Source organism: Grampus griseus (assembly GCF_964374135.1).
Source record: "Grampus griseus genome assembly, chromosome: 2".
In the NCBI taxonomy this organism is placed as follows: domain Eukaryota; kingdom Metazoa; phylum Chordata; class Mammalia; order Artiodactyla; family Delphinidae; genus Grampus; species Grampus griseus.
The window spans coordinates 39,385,199-39,399,021 of NC_139018.1; the positions used below are offsets into that span (position 1 = coordinate 39,385,199).

Genomic DNA, 13,823 nt, shown 5'->3' on the forward strand with positions numbered 1-13,823 from the left:
AAATCTTACATACTCAAAAGGAGACAAGTTGTCTTACAACAGTAGTTTTCGAATTCTTTTTTAGTTTCAAAATGGGTCACCTAACCAAATCTCATAGGAAACCACAATATATAAGTGAGATAAACAAAGAGGTATTTAATTCAAATTTGCTTTATAAGTGTAAGTTTTTAAAACTTATTTGTTAGGCAAATAAATGAAGGGTTTTTTTATAAAGAGAAAAACATGAAATAGGGGATTATGGATGACAGTTACATTCTTCTATGAACCTCGGCGACAGGTTCATTTCTGTATTTTGGAGTATTTTGCCCCATACTAAGAAAATTCTGATTCCTACACACAAGTGGTTACAAACAGTAACTTTTAACATCTCCCTTGCAATCGAAGGGAGCAGAGACAGCCAGAGAAGCTTCCTTCTATAGCCTGAACCAAAATTTAATAACCTATTAACAGAAATTAACTCAACATCATTCATCTCAACTACAATAACATTTCCAATAAAGTATACTCGACAGTGCATATGGGCTTTTAAAAAAAATTACAGTATTTAAATCCAAATCAAACCTTTGAGAAACCCAAAGATCCCTCCACCCCCAGAATGTCCTAGGGTCTAATAGAATCCAATCCCTACTTAAAGCCTGTCTTTAAAAAAAGCCTGCCAGCAAGCACTGAGTTGGTATCAGTACTCAAAACACGGGTCACCAGGGTAGGTATAGCCCACAAACACCTCTTGGCAAACCTAGGATTCGAGTAAAGTGTGCCACCTGCAGACCTGCTGCCCTTTGGTCTCCTTCATTTCCTCCCAATGGTCTTGCTCCTCCCCTCCACTACTGTTTTGACCCAGAGCAATCCAACCAATCATCTCTTTACGCTTCATGGTACGCCTGTTATACACAGAAATCACCAACGTAACGTCAGAGAGCTGAAAGAGGGCCACCTGGAAAACAAAGGTCTCCTTATAGACAGGATTGGGCTGACCACGTCGGATGGAGGTCTTGCAGCGGGACATCTCTTGACCCACAGAACTGAGAAGAAAGAGCTTTCCATATGTATCTGAGGAAACAATGGAAATGAGAAAACATCAGTGCCTTCCGTTTTGCTAGGTTAATTGCAATATCTACACATACTGACATACTGAGCAGCATCTTTAGGCCCAGAATTTGCTGTAGGACTAACACATCTTACATGAGCTCTTCAGGAAAGGGATTATTACCTTTATGCTTAATGTTTCATGCAGCCCACCATGGGGCACCTTGCTGATGTTCATTAGAAGCTCTGTATGTGCAAGGGTATGTACATGCACAGGCATGTGTGCAATGGTATTTGTAGACATGCACAGTTCTTCATCCACATTTTATTTATGTAACTATAAATACACATTTTGCTCTATGTGTCTTTCTTTTCATTTTCAAAAGGCTGTTTATGCCTAAAGAGTCTCTTCTCTTCTCATTCTCTACATATTCTTTGGACCATATTATCCACTCAGTGACAACTACCAGATCTGTATCTCTGGCCTAGACTTCCCTCCCAAGCTCAAGATCTAACTGAATATCATACTTCTTCTTGTGGAAATCCCATTTCACACTCATCATGTCTCCAACTCTTAAAAACTTGCTGTTTTAGTCTTCTCCAGCCCTGTGAATGGTAGCATCATCTGCTCAAGTACCCAAGTCAGAACTCGGGACAGCATTTTTGACTAGACTGGCTTCCTTACCCCTAGTCCAGTCAATCAACCACCAAGTTCTGTTGATTCTACCTCCTCAATAGCTCCCCAATCCACCCACTTCCTTGCATCCCAATGCCACTGAACTCTCAGTGTACACCATCAGCTCAGGTCACCAGCATTTCCCACTCGCATCACTGCATGTTTCTTCACTGATCTCCACTCACTGGATTGTCAGAGGGGTCTTTGTAAAATGCAGATCTGGTTGTGTCACTCTCCCTAATAAACAAAGACTAAACCTTCAACACATCCCACTAGTCTCAGGATAAAAGCTAAATTTCTCGGTATAGACCACATACCCTGACACTTTTCTCTTCCAGTTTCATTATGCACCACCATTACCTTTATACACTGCATCCCCACTACACTGAATACCTTATCCTTCCAACCCACTCTGCTGTCTTTCCCTTTCACTTCTGCATAAGCTACACATGCCCTGATATCCCGAATGATATCTACCTTCACATGACTTCTATTCATTAGTTTAGTTTGGATGTCATCTTATCCTGGAATCTTTGCTGACCACTTGCCCCCATGCTGACCATTTGTGGGCTCCATCAAAATCTAGTTTTAGCCTCTCTCAGCACTTATTACCCAGTATTTCCATTGCCTGCTTACTTGTCTGCAAAACTGTCAGTTCCCAGATGGGAGAAAGAGAGACTGCCCTGTTTACCACTGTACCCCCGTGCCTGGGGTAATGCCTAACATGTGGTAGACACTCAGTAAATATTAAATATTTTGTAATGAATGTCTATGACCAGCCAGGAGGCTCAACTTTCTTTTTTCTTTTGGACTTAAGTTTTCAAACTTGCAAAATGGAGCTAAACCCCTCATTTTATAACCCCTGCACTAGAATGCCATGAGATGGTGACTAGCATCATAGGTTTAGTCATTTATAGAAAGTAAGTACTAACATAGTCTATTACTTTTACTAAAATTCCTGAATGGATAATTACAAAGAAAATTATATCCTAAGAAAATTCTATTTTTATTAAAATCATTTATCAATTTCTTGACTTACTCTTAACTACAGATTTTACCACTAATTTATGTGTCCTATCCTTTAAAAGAAATCTACAAGTTCCGGTGTTTCCCGAATTTTATAATTCTGTACATTCTGTTCAATGCAGGCTAAATGCTGATTAGTGTTTACTGCTCACTTTCCCACCTAACAACCAGTCAAACTTTTTAAAGTGTAAACCCAGAGCTCTGTAATTTACTGTTCTCCACAAGAGCATTGTAAGATAGGAAACAAATTACAACCTGCAGTTTTCTTTCTTTGTTGATCTTTTTCTATTCTGGTTTGATATGTTATTTTATGCAGTTATCTGCTGAGAAACACAAGGTGTGAAATTACACTTCAGGTGTGAAAAACACTCCTCTGTCTCAAAAACAGGGCTCTCCAATCTTCAAACTACTCTATGGAAAAAGCTGTCAGAAAACCAACAATGGGGGAGTGAACTTGTGTTTCTGCAGCTGGACAGCTACACAATTCCTGTAGGAAAAGTTCAATCCAGTCACCAAACTGGTCTGGCAATTCTGCTACCAGTTATGGCAGTGAAAATTGAATCAATCTTTCAGACAAAGAACTGCTCATTTCACAAAGAGAGCAATTTCCAGCTTTATCCTGTCAGAAGATCATTTTCTAATTATGAGAAAGGCTACTTACTCCCAAACCACCATCAATGAAGCTGAATTGTACCTGTATGACAAAAGGGGGAAATAATAATTTTATAAACAATCCAGTCTGAGGACACCTGACTAGAAGAAGAGAAATGTTGCTGATCATTCCAGCTCAAAAGAGAACCTTTTATTGGCTGTAATAATGTGCTTAATTCTTAGTGACCCAGGGCTGTGCCCAGAAAATTCTACTTGTGAGGAATAGTGGGGAGTAAGGCTGGGGTCTTTGGGGGTTCAATGACTTAATCTGATGAGCACCAGTCGGAATGGAAGAGAAAGAATCAAGTAAATATGCAACTTAAGTGAGCTCTGTTTTAATTCTTTGGAATTGATAATACTTGCTGCAGAGCACCACCGAGTAGCATTTTTTTTTATTAAAACAGAAAGTCATAAAAATTATAATCATCCTCATCAGTTCACTCAGTCCCATGTAATTTATTTTTCATCTTGATCTTTTGTTAGCACTTTTATGAATTCATCAGTTTTCCATTAGAGTTCTGAAAATGCTTATTGATTCAGTTCACCAGTATAGTCAGTTACCAGAAACCTGTACTTGTCAGAGTTTTTTCCATGAATTCCTTGAAGATGAAACCCTTTTATAGGAACATTTTTGCAAAAGCATCACAGTACACCCAGAACTGTCTGTAAATGACAAAAGACTTAAAAACGACCATGGTTAAAGATTTGATGAAAGTTCATAATAATGCAATTGACAAGGAAATATAGTTATTTCTGAGATATACATTTTAAAGTATTAACTAGAATTATGACATAACATTATACCAGAACATATAAGATTTTCAGAAATTTCATGTAATATCTGAAACATTTATATTAACATATTTCAACAAATATCTCAAAGAAAGTTTAGTATTAGTTGTTTTTTGTTTGTTTGTTTTTTTATACTGCAGGTTCTTATTAGTCATCAATTTTATACACATCAGTGTATACATGTCAATCCCAATCACCCAATTCAGCACACCACCATCCCCACCCCACCATGGTTTTCCCCCCTTGGTGTCCATACGTTTGTTCTCTACATCTGTGTCTCAACTTCTGCCCTGCAAACCAGTTCATCTGTACCATTTTTCTAGGTTCCACATATATGCGTTAATATACGATATTTGTTTTTCTCTTTCTGACTTACTTCACTCTGTATGACAGTCTCTACATCCATCCATGTCTCAACAAATGACTCAATTTCGTTCCTTTTTATGGTTAATATTTCATTGTATATATGTACCACAACTTCTTTATCCATTCATCTGTCGATGGGCATTTAGGTTGCTTCCATGACCTGGCTATTGTAAATAGTGCTGCAATGAACATTGGGGAGCATGTGTCTTTTTGAACTACGGATTTCTCCGGGTATATGCCCGGTAGTGGGATTGCTGGATCGTATGGTAATTCTATTTTTAGTTTTTTAAGGAACCTCCATACTGTTCTCCATAGTGGCTGATTCAATTTACATTCCAACCAACAGTGCAAGAGGGTTCCCTTTTCTCCACACCCTCTCCAGCATTTGTTGTTTATAGATTTTCTGATGAAGCCCATTCTAACTGGTGTGAGGTGATACCTCATTGTAGTTTTGATTTGCATTTCTCTAGTAATTAGTGATGTTGAGCAGCTTCTCATGTGCTTCACGGCTATCTGTATGTCTTCTTTGGAGAAATGTCTATTTGGGTCTTCGGCCAGTCTTCGGATTGGGTTGTTTGTTTTTTTAATATTGAGCTGCATGAGCTATTTATATATTTTGGAGATTAATCCTTTGTCCACTGATTCGTTTGCAAATATTTTCTCCCATTCTGAGGGTTGTCTTTTCATCTTGTTTATGGTTTCCTTTGCTGTGCAAAAGCTTTGAATTTTCATTAGGTCCCACTTATTTATTTTTATTTCCATTACTCTAGGAGGTGGGTCATAAAAGATCTTCCTGTGATTATGTCAAATAGTGTTCTTCCTATGCTTTCCTCTAAGAGTTTTATAGTGTCCAGTCTTACATTTAGGTCTCTAATCCAGTTTGAGTTTAGTTTTGTGTATGGTGTTAGAGAGTGGTCTAATTTCATTCTTTTACATGTAGCTGCCCAGTTTTCCCAGCACCACTTATTGAAGAGACTGTCTTTTCTCCATTGTATATCTTTGCCTCCTTTGTCATAGATTAGTGGACCACAGGTGTGTGGGTTTATCTCTGGGCTTTCTATCTTGTTCCATTAATCTATGTTTCTGTTTTTGTGCCAGTACCATATTGTTTGATTACTGTAGCTTTGTAGTATAGTCTGAAGTCAGGGAGTCTGATTCCTCCAGCTCCGTTTCTTTCCCTCAAGACTGCTTTGGCTATTCGGGGTCTTTTATGTCTCCATACAAATTTTAAGACTTTTTGTTCTAGTTCCATAAAAACTGCCATTGGTAATTTGATAGGGATTGCATTGAATCTGTAGATTGCTTTGGGTAGTATAGTCATTTTCACAATACTGATTCTTCCAATCCAAGAACATGGTGTATCTCTCCATCTGTTGGTATCATCTTTAATTTCTTTCATCAGTGTCTTATAGTTTTCTGCATACAGGTCTCTTGTCTCGCTAGGTAGGTTTATTCCTAGGTATTTTATTCTTTCTGTTGCAATGGTAAATGGGAGTGTTTCCATAATTTCTGTTTCAGATTTTTCATCATTAAAGTATAGGAATGCAGGAGATTTCAGTGCATTAATTTTGTATCCTGCAACTTTACCAAATTCATTGATTAGCTCTAGTAGTTTTCTGGTGGCATTTTTAGGATTCTCTATGTATAGTATCATGTCATCTGCAAACAGTGACAGTTTTACTTCTTCTTTTCCAATTTGTATTCCTTTCATTGCTTTTTCTTCTCTGATTGCCATGGCTAGGACTTCCAAAACTATGTTGAATAATAGTGGTGAGAGCAGACATCCTTGTCTCGTTCCTGACCTTAGAGGAAACGCTTTCAGTTTTTCACCATTGAGAATGATGTTTTCTGTGGGTTTGTCATATATGGCCTTTATTATGTTGAGGTAGGTTCCCTCTATGCCCACTTTCTGGAGAGTTTTTATCATAAATTGGTGTTGAATTTTGTCAAAAGCTTTTTCTGCATCTATTGAGATGATCATATGTTTTTTATTCTTCAATTTGTTAATATGGTGTATCACGTTGATTGATTTGCATATATTGAAGAATCCTTGCATCCCTGGGATAAATCCCACTTGACTGTGGTCTATGATCCTTTTAATGTGTTGTTAGATTCTGTTTGCTAGTATTTTGTTGAGGATTTTTGCATCTATATTCATCAGTGATATTGGTCTGTAATTTTCTTTTTTTGTAGTATCTTTGTCTGGTCTTGGTATCAGGGTGATGGTGGCCTCATAGAATGAGTTTGGGAGTATTCCTTCCCCTGCAATTTTTTGGAAGAGTTTGAGAAGGATGGGTGTTAGCTCTTCTCTAAATGTTTGACAGAATTCACCTGTGAGGCCATCTGGTCCTGGACTTTTGTTGTTGGAAGATTTTTATTCACAGTTTCAATTTCATCACTTGTGATTGGTCTGTTCATATTTTCTGTTTCTTCATGGTTCAGTCTTGGAAGGTTATACCTTTCTAAGAATTTGTCCATTTCTTCCAGGTTGTCCGTTTTATTGGCATAGAGTTCTGTGGTGTCTGTTTTAACCTCTCCTTTTGCATTTCTAATTTTATTAATGTGAGTCCTCTCCCTATTTTTCTTGATCCGTCTGGCTAATGGTTTATCAATTTTGTTGATCTTCTCAAAGAACCAGCTTTTAGTTTTATTGATCTTTGCTGTTGTTTTCTTTGTTTCTATTTCATTTATTTCTGCTCTGATCTTTATGATTTCTTTCCTTCTGTTAATTTTGGGTTTTGTTTGTTCTTCTTTTTCTAGTTCCTCTAGGTGTAAGGTTAGATTGTTTACTTGAGATTTTTCTTGTTTTCTTGAGGTAGGCTTGTATAGCTATAAACTTCCCTCTTAGAACTGCTTTTGCTGCATCCCATAGGTTTTGGATTGTCATGTTTTCATTGTCATTTGTCTCTAGGTATTGATTTCCTCTTTGATTTCTTCAGTGATCTCTTCGTTATTTAGTAACATATTGTTTAGCCTCCATGCGTTTACGTTTTTTACGTTTTTTTCCCTGTAATTCATTTCTAATCTCATAGCGTTGTAGTCAGAAAAGATGCTTGATATGATTTCAATTTTCTTAAATTTACTGAGGCTTGATTTGTCACACAAGATGTCATCTATCCTGGAGAATGTTCCGTGCGCACTTGAGAAGAAAGTGTAATCTGCTGTTTTTGGATGGAATGTCCTATAAATATTAATTAAATCTATCTGGTCTAATGTGTCATTTAAAGCTTCTGTTTCTTTATTTATTTTCATTTTGGATGGTCTGTCCATTGGTGTAAGTGAGGTGTTAAAGTCCTCCACTATTATTGTATTGCTGTCGATTTCCTCTTTTATAGCCATTAGCAGTTGCCTTATGTATTGAGGTGCTCCTATGTTGGGTGCATATATATTTATAATTGTTATATCTTCTTCTTGGATTGATCCCTTGATCATTACATAGTGTCGTTCCTTGTCTCTTGTAACATTTCTTATTTTAAAGTCTATTTTATCTGATATGAGTATAGCTACTCCAGCTTTCTTTTGATTTCCATTTGCATGGAATATCTTTTTCCATCCCCTCACTTTCAGTCTGTATGTGTCCCTAGGTCTGAAGTGGGTCTCTTGTAGACAGCATATGGATGGGTCTTGTTTTTGTATCCATTCAGCAAGTCTGTGTATTTTGGTTGGAGCATTTAATGCATTCACGTTTAAGGTAATTATCGATATGTATGTTCCTATGACCATTTTCTTAATTGTTTTGGGTTTGATTTTGTAGGTCCTTTTCTTCTCTTGTGTTTCCCACTCAGAGAAGTTCCTTTAGCATTTGTTGTAGAGCTGGTTTGGTGGTGATGAATTCTCTTAGCTTTTGTTTGTCTGTAAAGCTTTTGATTTCTCCATGGAATCTGAATGTGATCCTTGCTGGGTAGAGTAATCTTGGTTGTAAATTCTTCCCTTTCATCATTTTAAGTATATCATGCCACTCCCTTCTGGCTTGTAGAGTTTCTGGTGAGAAATCAGCTGTTAACCTTATGGGAGTTCCCTTGTATGTTATTTGTCATTTTTCCCTTGCTGCTTTCAGTAATTTTTCTTTGTCTTTAATTTTTGCCAATTTGATTACTGTGTGTCTCAGCGTTTCTCCTTGGGTTTATCCTTTATGGGATTCTCTGTGCTTCCTGGACTTAGGTGGCTATTTCCTTTCCCATGTTAGGGAAGTTTTTGACTATAATCTCTTCAAATATTTTCTCTGGTCCTTTTTCTCTCTCTTCTCTTTCTGGGACCCCTATAATGCGAATGTTGTTGCATTTAATGTTGTCCCAGAAGTCTCTTAGGCTGTCTTCAGTTCTTTTCATTCTTTTTTCTTTAGTCTGTTACACAGCAGTGCACTCCACCATTCTGTCTTCCAGGTCACTCCTCCGTTCTTCTGACTCAGTTATTCTGCTATTGATTCCTTCTAGTGTAGTTTTCATTTCAGTTATTGTATTGTTCATTTCTGTTTGTTTGTTCTTTAATTCTTCTAGGGCTTTGTTAAACATTTCTTGCATCTTCTCGATCTTTGCCTCCAGTCTTTTTCCGAGGTCCTGGATCATCTCCACTATCATCATTCTGAATTCTTTTTCTGGAAGGTTGCCTATCTCCACTTCATTTAGTTGTTTTTCTGGGGGGTTATCTTGTTCCTTCCTCTGGTACATAGCCCTCTGCCTTTTCATCTTGTCTATCTTTCTGTGAATGTGGTTTTTGTTCCACAGGCTGCAGGATTGTAGTTCTTGCTTCTGCTGTCTGCCCTCTGGTGGATGAGGCTATCTAAGAGGCTTGATGGGAGGGACTGCTGGTGGGTAGAGCTGACTGTTGCTTTGGTGGGCAGAGCTCAGTAAAACTCTAATCCACTTGACTGTTGATGGGTGGGTCTGGGTTCCCTCCCTGTTGCTTGTTTAGCCTGAGGCAACCCAACACTGGAGCCTACCTGGGCTCTTTGGTGGGGCTAATGACAGACTCTAGGAGGGCTCATGCCAAGGAATACTTCCCAGAACTTCTACTGCCAGTGTCCTTGTCCCTACGGTGAGCCACAGTCCACCCCCTGGCCTCTGCAGGAGACCCTCAAACACTAGCAGGTAGGTCTGATTCAGTCTCCCCTGGGGTCACTGCTCCTTCCCCTGGGTCCCGATACACACACTACTTTGTGTGTGTCCCCGAAGAGTGGAGTCTCTGTTTCTCCCAGTCCTGTCGAAGTCCTGCAATCAATTTCCACTAGGCTTCAAAGTCTGATTCTCTAGGAATTCCTCCTCCCGTTGCCGGACCCCCAGGTTGTGAAGTCTGACATGGGGCTCAGAACTCTCACTCCAGTGGGTGAACTTCTGTGGTATAAATGTTCTCCAGTCTGTGAGTCACCCACCCACCAGTTATGGAATTTGATTTTACTGTGATTGCTCCCCTCCTACCATCTCATTGTGGCTTCTCCTTTGTCTTTGGATGTGGGGTATCTTTTCCGGTGAGTTCCAGTGTCTTCCTGTCAATGATTGTCCAGCAGCTAGTTGTGATTCTGGTGTTCTCTCAAGAGGGAGTGAGAGCATGTCCTTCTACTCTGCCATCTTTGTTCCTCCTCCCACCGAGCAGTATTTATCTTCTGCTGATGATTCAGACGCCTCTTGGTGTCAAAACCATCAACAACAGGATGAATGGGTCCCAATCCCTAGATCGTCCTGGATGCTGTTCTTCTGACCCAGCCTGCCAACTGCTCTATGGGTCACTTGTCTCTTTCTCCATAAAGGAAGATACCACATGCACCAAAAAAATTATGACAGTAAAATATCTCCAATATATCATGGCACAAAATTATGTCATTTGGGACTCAGAAGTCATTTTTCCAAAGAAACAATATAATACCTAACTATTTAACTAACCACAGTAGTTAGTTAAATAGCTCATACAAGACACCTGCCAGTGGGCAGCATGACGGTCTACCAATTGTAATAGACTCAGCCTCGGGGAGGGGGTGGGAGTGTGGCACCACGATTCTCTGGGTAAGGGAAAGAATTTGGTCATTTAACCTCCCCTTAGCTTCTAATGTATTCATAATTATAAAATATTTTCAACATACATAAGAGAGAATAATAGTACACATACCCAAGTATGCAGACTTGTGATATTTAGCATTTGTTTTATTTACTATGGACCTTTTTGCTTTTTGTTTGATTTTTAGGAAATAAAGTGTTATAATTGAAGATCCTTGAGTATCCCTCCTAGATCCTGTTTGGTTTCCTCTATCACTAAAGGTAATTCCTCTCCTGGATTTGCAGCTCATCATCTTCATGTATGTTTTTAGCCTTTCACTATATAAATAGCTATAAATAAAGATATCCAAAATACACTTAACAGTATTCTGCACATTTAAAAAGTATTTAATGTTTTACTGTATGTCCTCCCAAAACTTGCCTTTTTTGCATTCAGCATTAAATTTTTTATATTACCTATATTATATATACACCTGTGATTCAAGTGCCATATAATGTTCCAGTATATTAATAAACCACAATTTATTCATAATCTTAATTAATGGACATTTTAATTGCTTATAATAACCAAAAAGTGAAAAGATTTCAGTGAACATTTTTCTATATTTTACATTGTACCAATATTTGAGAATTTCTCTAATACATACCTAGGAGTAGATTACTGGCTCTTTACAAATTCTAGAGACAAAATTTTGTTATTTTTATTGCTAATATCTTCTCCCTGCCTGTAACTTATCCTTTTCCTCTGTGTAGTAACTTCTGTAGTATAAATGCTTTAAATTTTTGTGGAGTCATATTTATCAATGTTTTCTTTTTCAGTTGACATATTTTAAAAAATTGTTTAAGAAATCCTACCCAAACCCAACAGTCTTCCACATTTCTCCTATGAGTCTTAAGAGTTTGTTTTCCACATCTGATCTTTAATCCACCTTAAACTGATCTTTGTGTGTGGTATAAAGTAGGGATCTAATTATTTTTTCCTATATGGGAAGCATTATTCATTTAATAGCCCATTATCTCCCAGCTGATTTGTAATATAATGTCGATCAGATATCGTGTCCAGCTTTAGTGTCCTTTCCCTAACTTGATAATATTTATCATTTTAGAATATAGTTTGATCTGCTCAGTAGAATCCTTCTATCATCTTTTTAAAAGCTATTTTAGTTATTTTAAGCTCTTGCTTCATTTAATTGGCTCTTGCATATGAATTTGAGAATCAGTTTGTCAAACTCTTTTTTTAAAAAGAAAAAAAAAATACACTAAAATAAATCTGTGGGGATTTTGATTGGGATCATACTGGGTATATAGATTAATTTGGGGAAAGCTGTTATTTTCACAATATAGATTATTCTAAACAATGAACATGGTTTATCTATTTAGTTTTCTTTTGTGTCTTTCAAACAGTGTTGTGATTTTAAAAATAATTTTCTTACTCATCTTTTATTAATGTTATCCTTTCGTACCATAGGTACTGTTACTTTTGTAAATATCCATGTGTTAAAACTCCACTTTCTAACTGTCCTTGACGTATTAGAAAACAAGTTTGTATTTTAAAAAATGTTATTAGTTTAAAATTGTAGGTTTTTTTGTATTTTTAATGTAGACAATCATATTTTCTACAAATAATGGCAGTTTTGTTTCCTCCTCTCAAGCTTTAATTTTTATTTCTTTTTCTTATTCTACTGAATTGCCTTGAGTTTCCAGTCTAATGCTGAGTGAGAGTGATGCTAGTGGGAACCCTTACTTCATTCTTGACTTTAAGGTGATTTCAGGATTAAGAATGATGGCTAGTGTCTATTTTCTTAAAACACCCACTATCAAGGTTAAGCAAGTTCCCTTCCGTAACACAAACTAGTTGTTGATATTTAATACCATTTCTACCTTTCTAAGCTCTTTCCCTTATGAAACATAAAATTACATTCCCCTGAATCTCTTGCAGTAAGATCCCAGTTAGAGTCCACTAATGAAAGCAACTTGTATGAGACTGGAAAGTAGAAGGAAAGCGTTTCCACAGCCCTCTAGTCCCAGTTGCAGGCATGTGTACAGGCATTAGCAAGCAGATGGCAAATTAGGGTTTTCCCCATGGTGTTCAAACATCCTTATGAGAATCATCCCTTTCATATGTACACAGCTCAGACCGTACTGGCATCTTTCCTGTGATACCTATACTTCTGGATTTCCTGGAGAGCTTTCTTGACATTTATCACAAGCCTTCCCATGCTTAAAACCTGTAAGAAACAACTTCTGACTCAAAATACCTATTTTGTATTTTCCTGACAAAATCTGACTGATATAGTAACTGGTAATCTGAACTGGAATGCTACCAAAATAAAAACACAAGAATGACCACTGGCCTAGAAGTTGGGTGCCAGGTGATGAAGAAACTAATATCAGAGGCTAGAACAATGGAGATCCATAATCCATATTATGTGATAGTAAAACCACCATCTGCTATAACATGGAAGGAAGAGCATATGCCTAATGTTTATAGAACTAAGGAAACAGACTGAAAAACAGAACGTTAGAAGTGTGTATTTGTACTACTAGCTTTATTTGGGGGGTGAGGGTGAAAAGTAAGCTTGGGAAAGAACTGACCAATGTGCAAGGAAAAAGAGAATCCTGAAATTCAGACCTTTCTGTGGTTGGAAAAGTTCCTTGCTTCCAGACCTCCAAACAGTAAGAGACGGATTTTAAAAGGCTTCAAACAACAAAGGCCCAGTAAACCTTGTTAGGGGAATAATGTGATAGTCACTCAGGTTAAGTATCAAATTAAGGATGTAGGCTTCACACCAGATTTTAGTTGACTGAGCCATGTGACTGAGGTCTGAATAATAGAATATGAGAAGTGGTAAATATCACCTCCAATCACAGCTATAGGCAACCACTCCCCCGTCTCTTCCCCTTCCATGACAACGAAGCAGGTCACATTTTGAATATAATATTATCACCTCATTAAATGGAAAGAACCTGTATGCCTTAGTCACAGCTTAGAGGAAAGGCATCTGCTTTACTTTGGACTGTGATGCAAGGGAGAAATAAACCTTTGCTGTTAAGCCACGAACTCTGCAGAATTTGTCGTTGCATCATAGCCTAGTCTATACGAATACACCTTCTATTATTCCTCTGCTTTGAGTTATTTTTATCAATAATGGATAGTGCATTTTATCAAGAGCTTCTTTTGCAACTATTGACATGATCAGGTTTTCTCATAAATCAATTGGTATGTGAACTGCAGTAGATTTTCCTAATATTAAGTCATTCTTGCATTCCTGAACTAAACCCAATTTGTTGGTAATTAG

The 13,823-nt window shown here is 37.5% G+C and overlaps 1 protein-coding gene across 1 annotated transcript in view; it reads right to left on the minus strand.

The window, feature by feature from the left end:
* Positions 1 to 736: 736 nt before the first annotated feature.
* Positions 737 to 13,823, minus strand: part of SYT16 (synaptotagmin 16) — a gene marked incomplete at both ends in the record, with an annotated part of 119,935 nt that continues 106,848 nt past the window's right edge. Inside the window, one exon of the mRNA XM_082648125.1 lies at positions 737 to 1,050. Within this exon, the coding sequence (XP_082504251.1) occupies positions 737 to 1,050 (314 nt within the window). The remainder of the gene's footprint in view (positions 1,051 to 13,823) is intronic.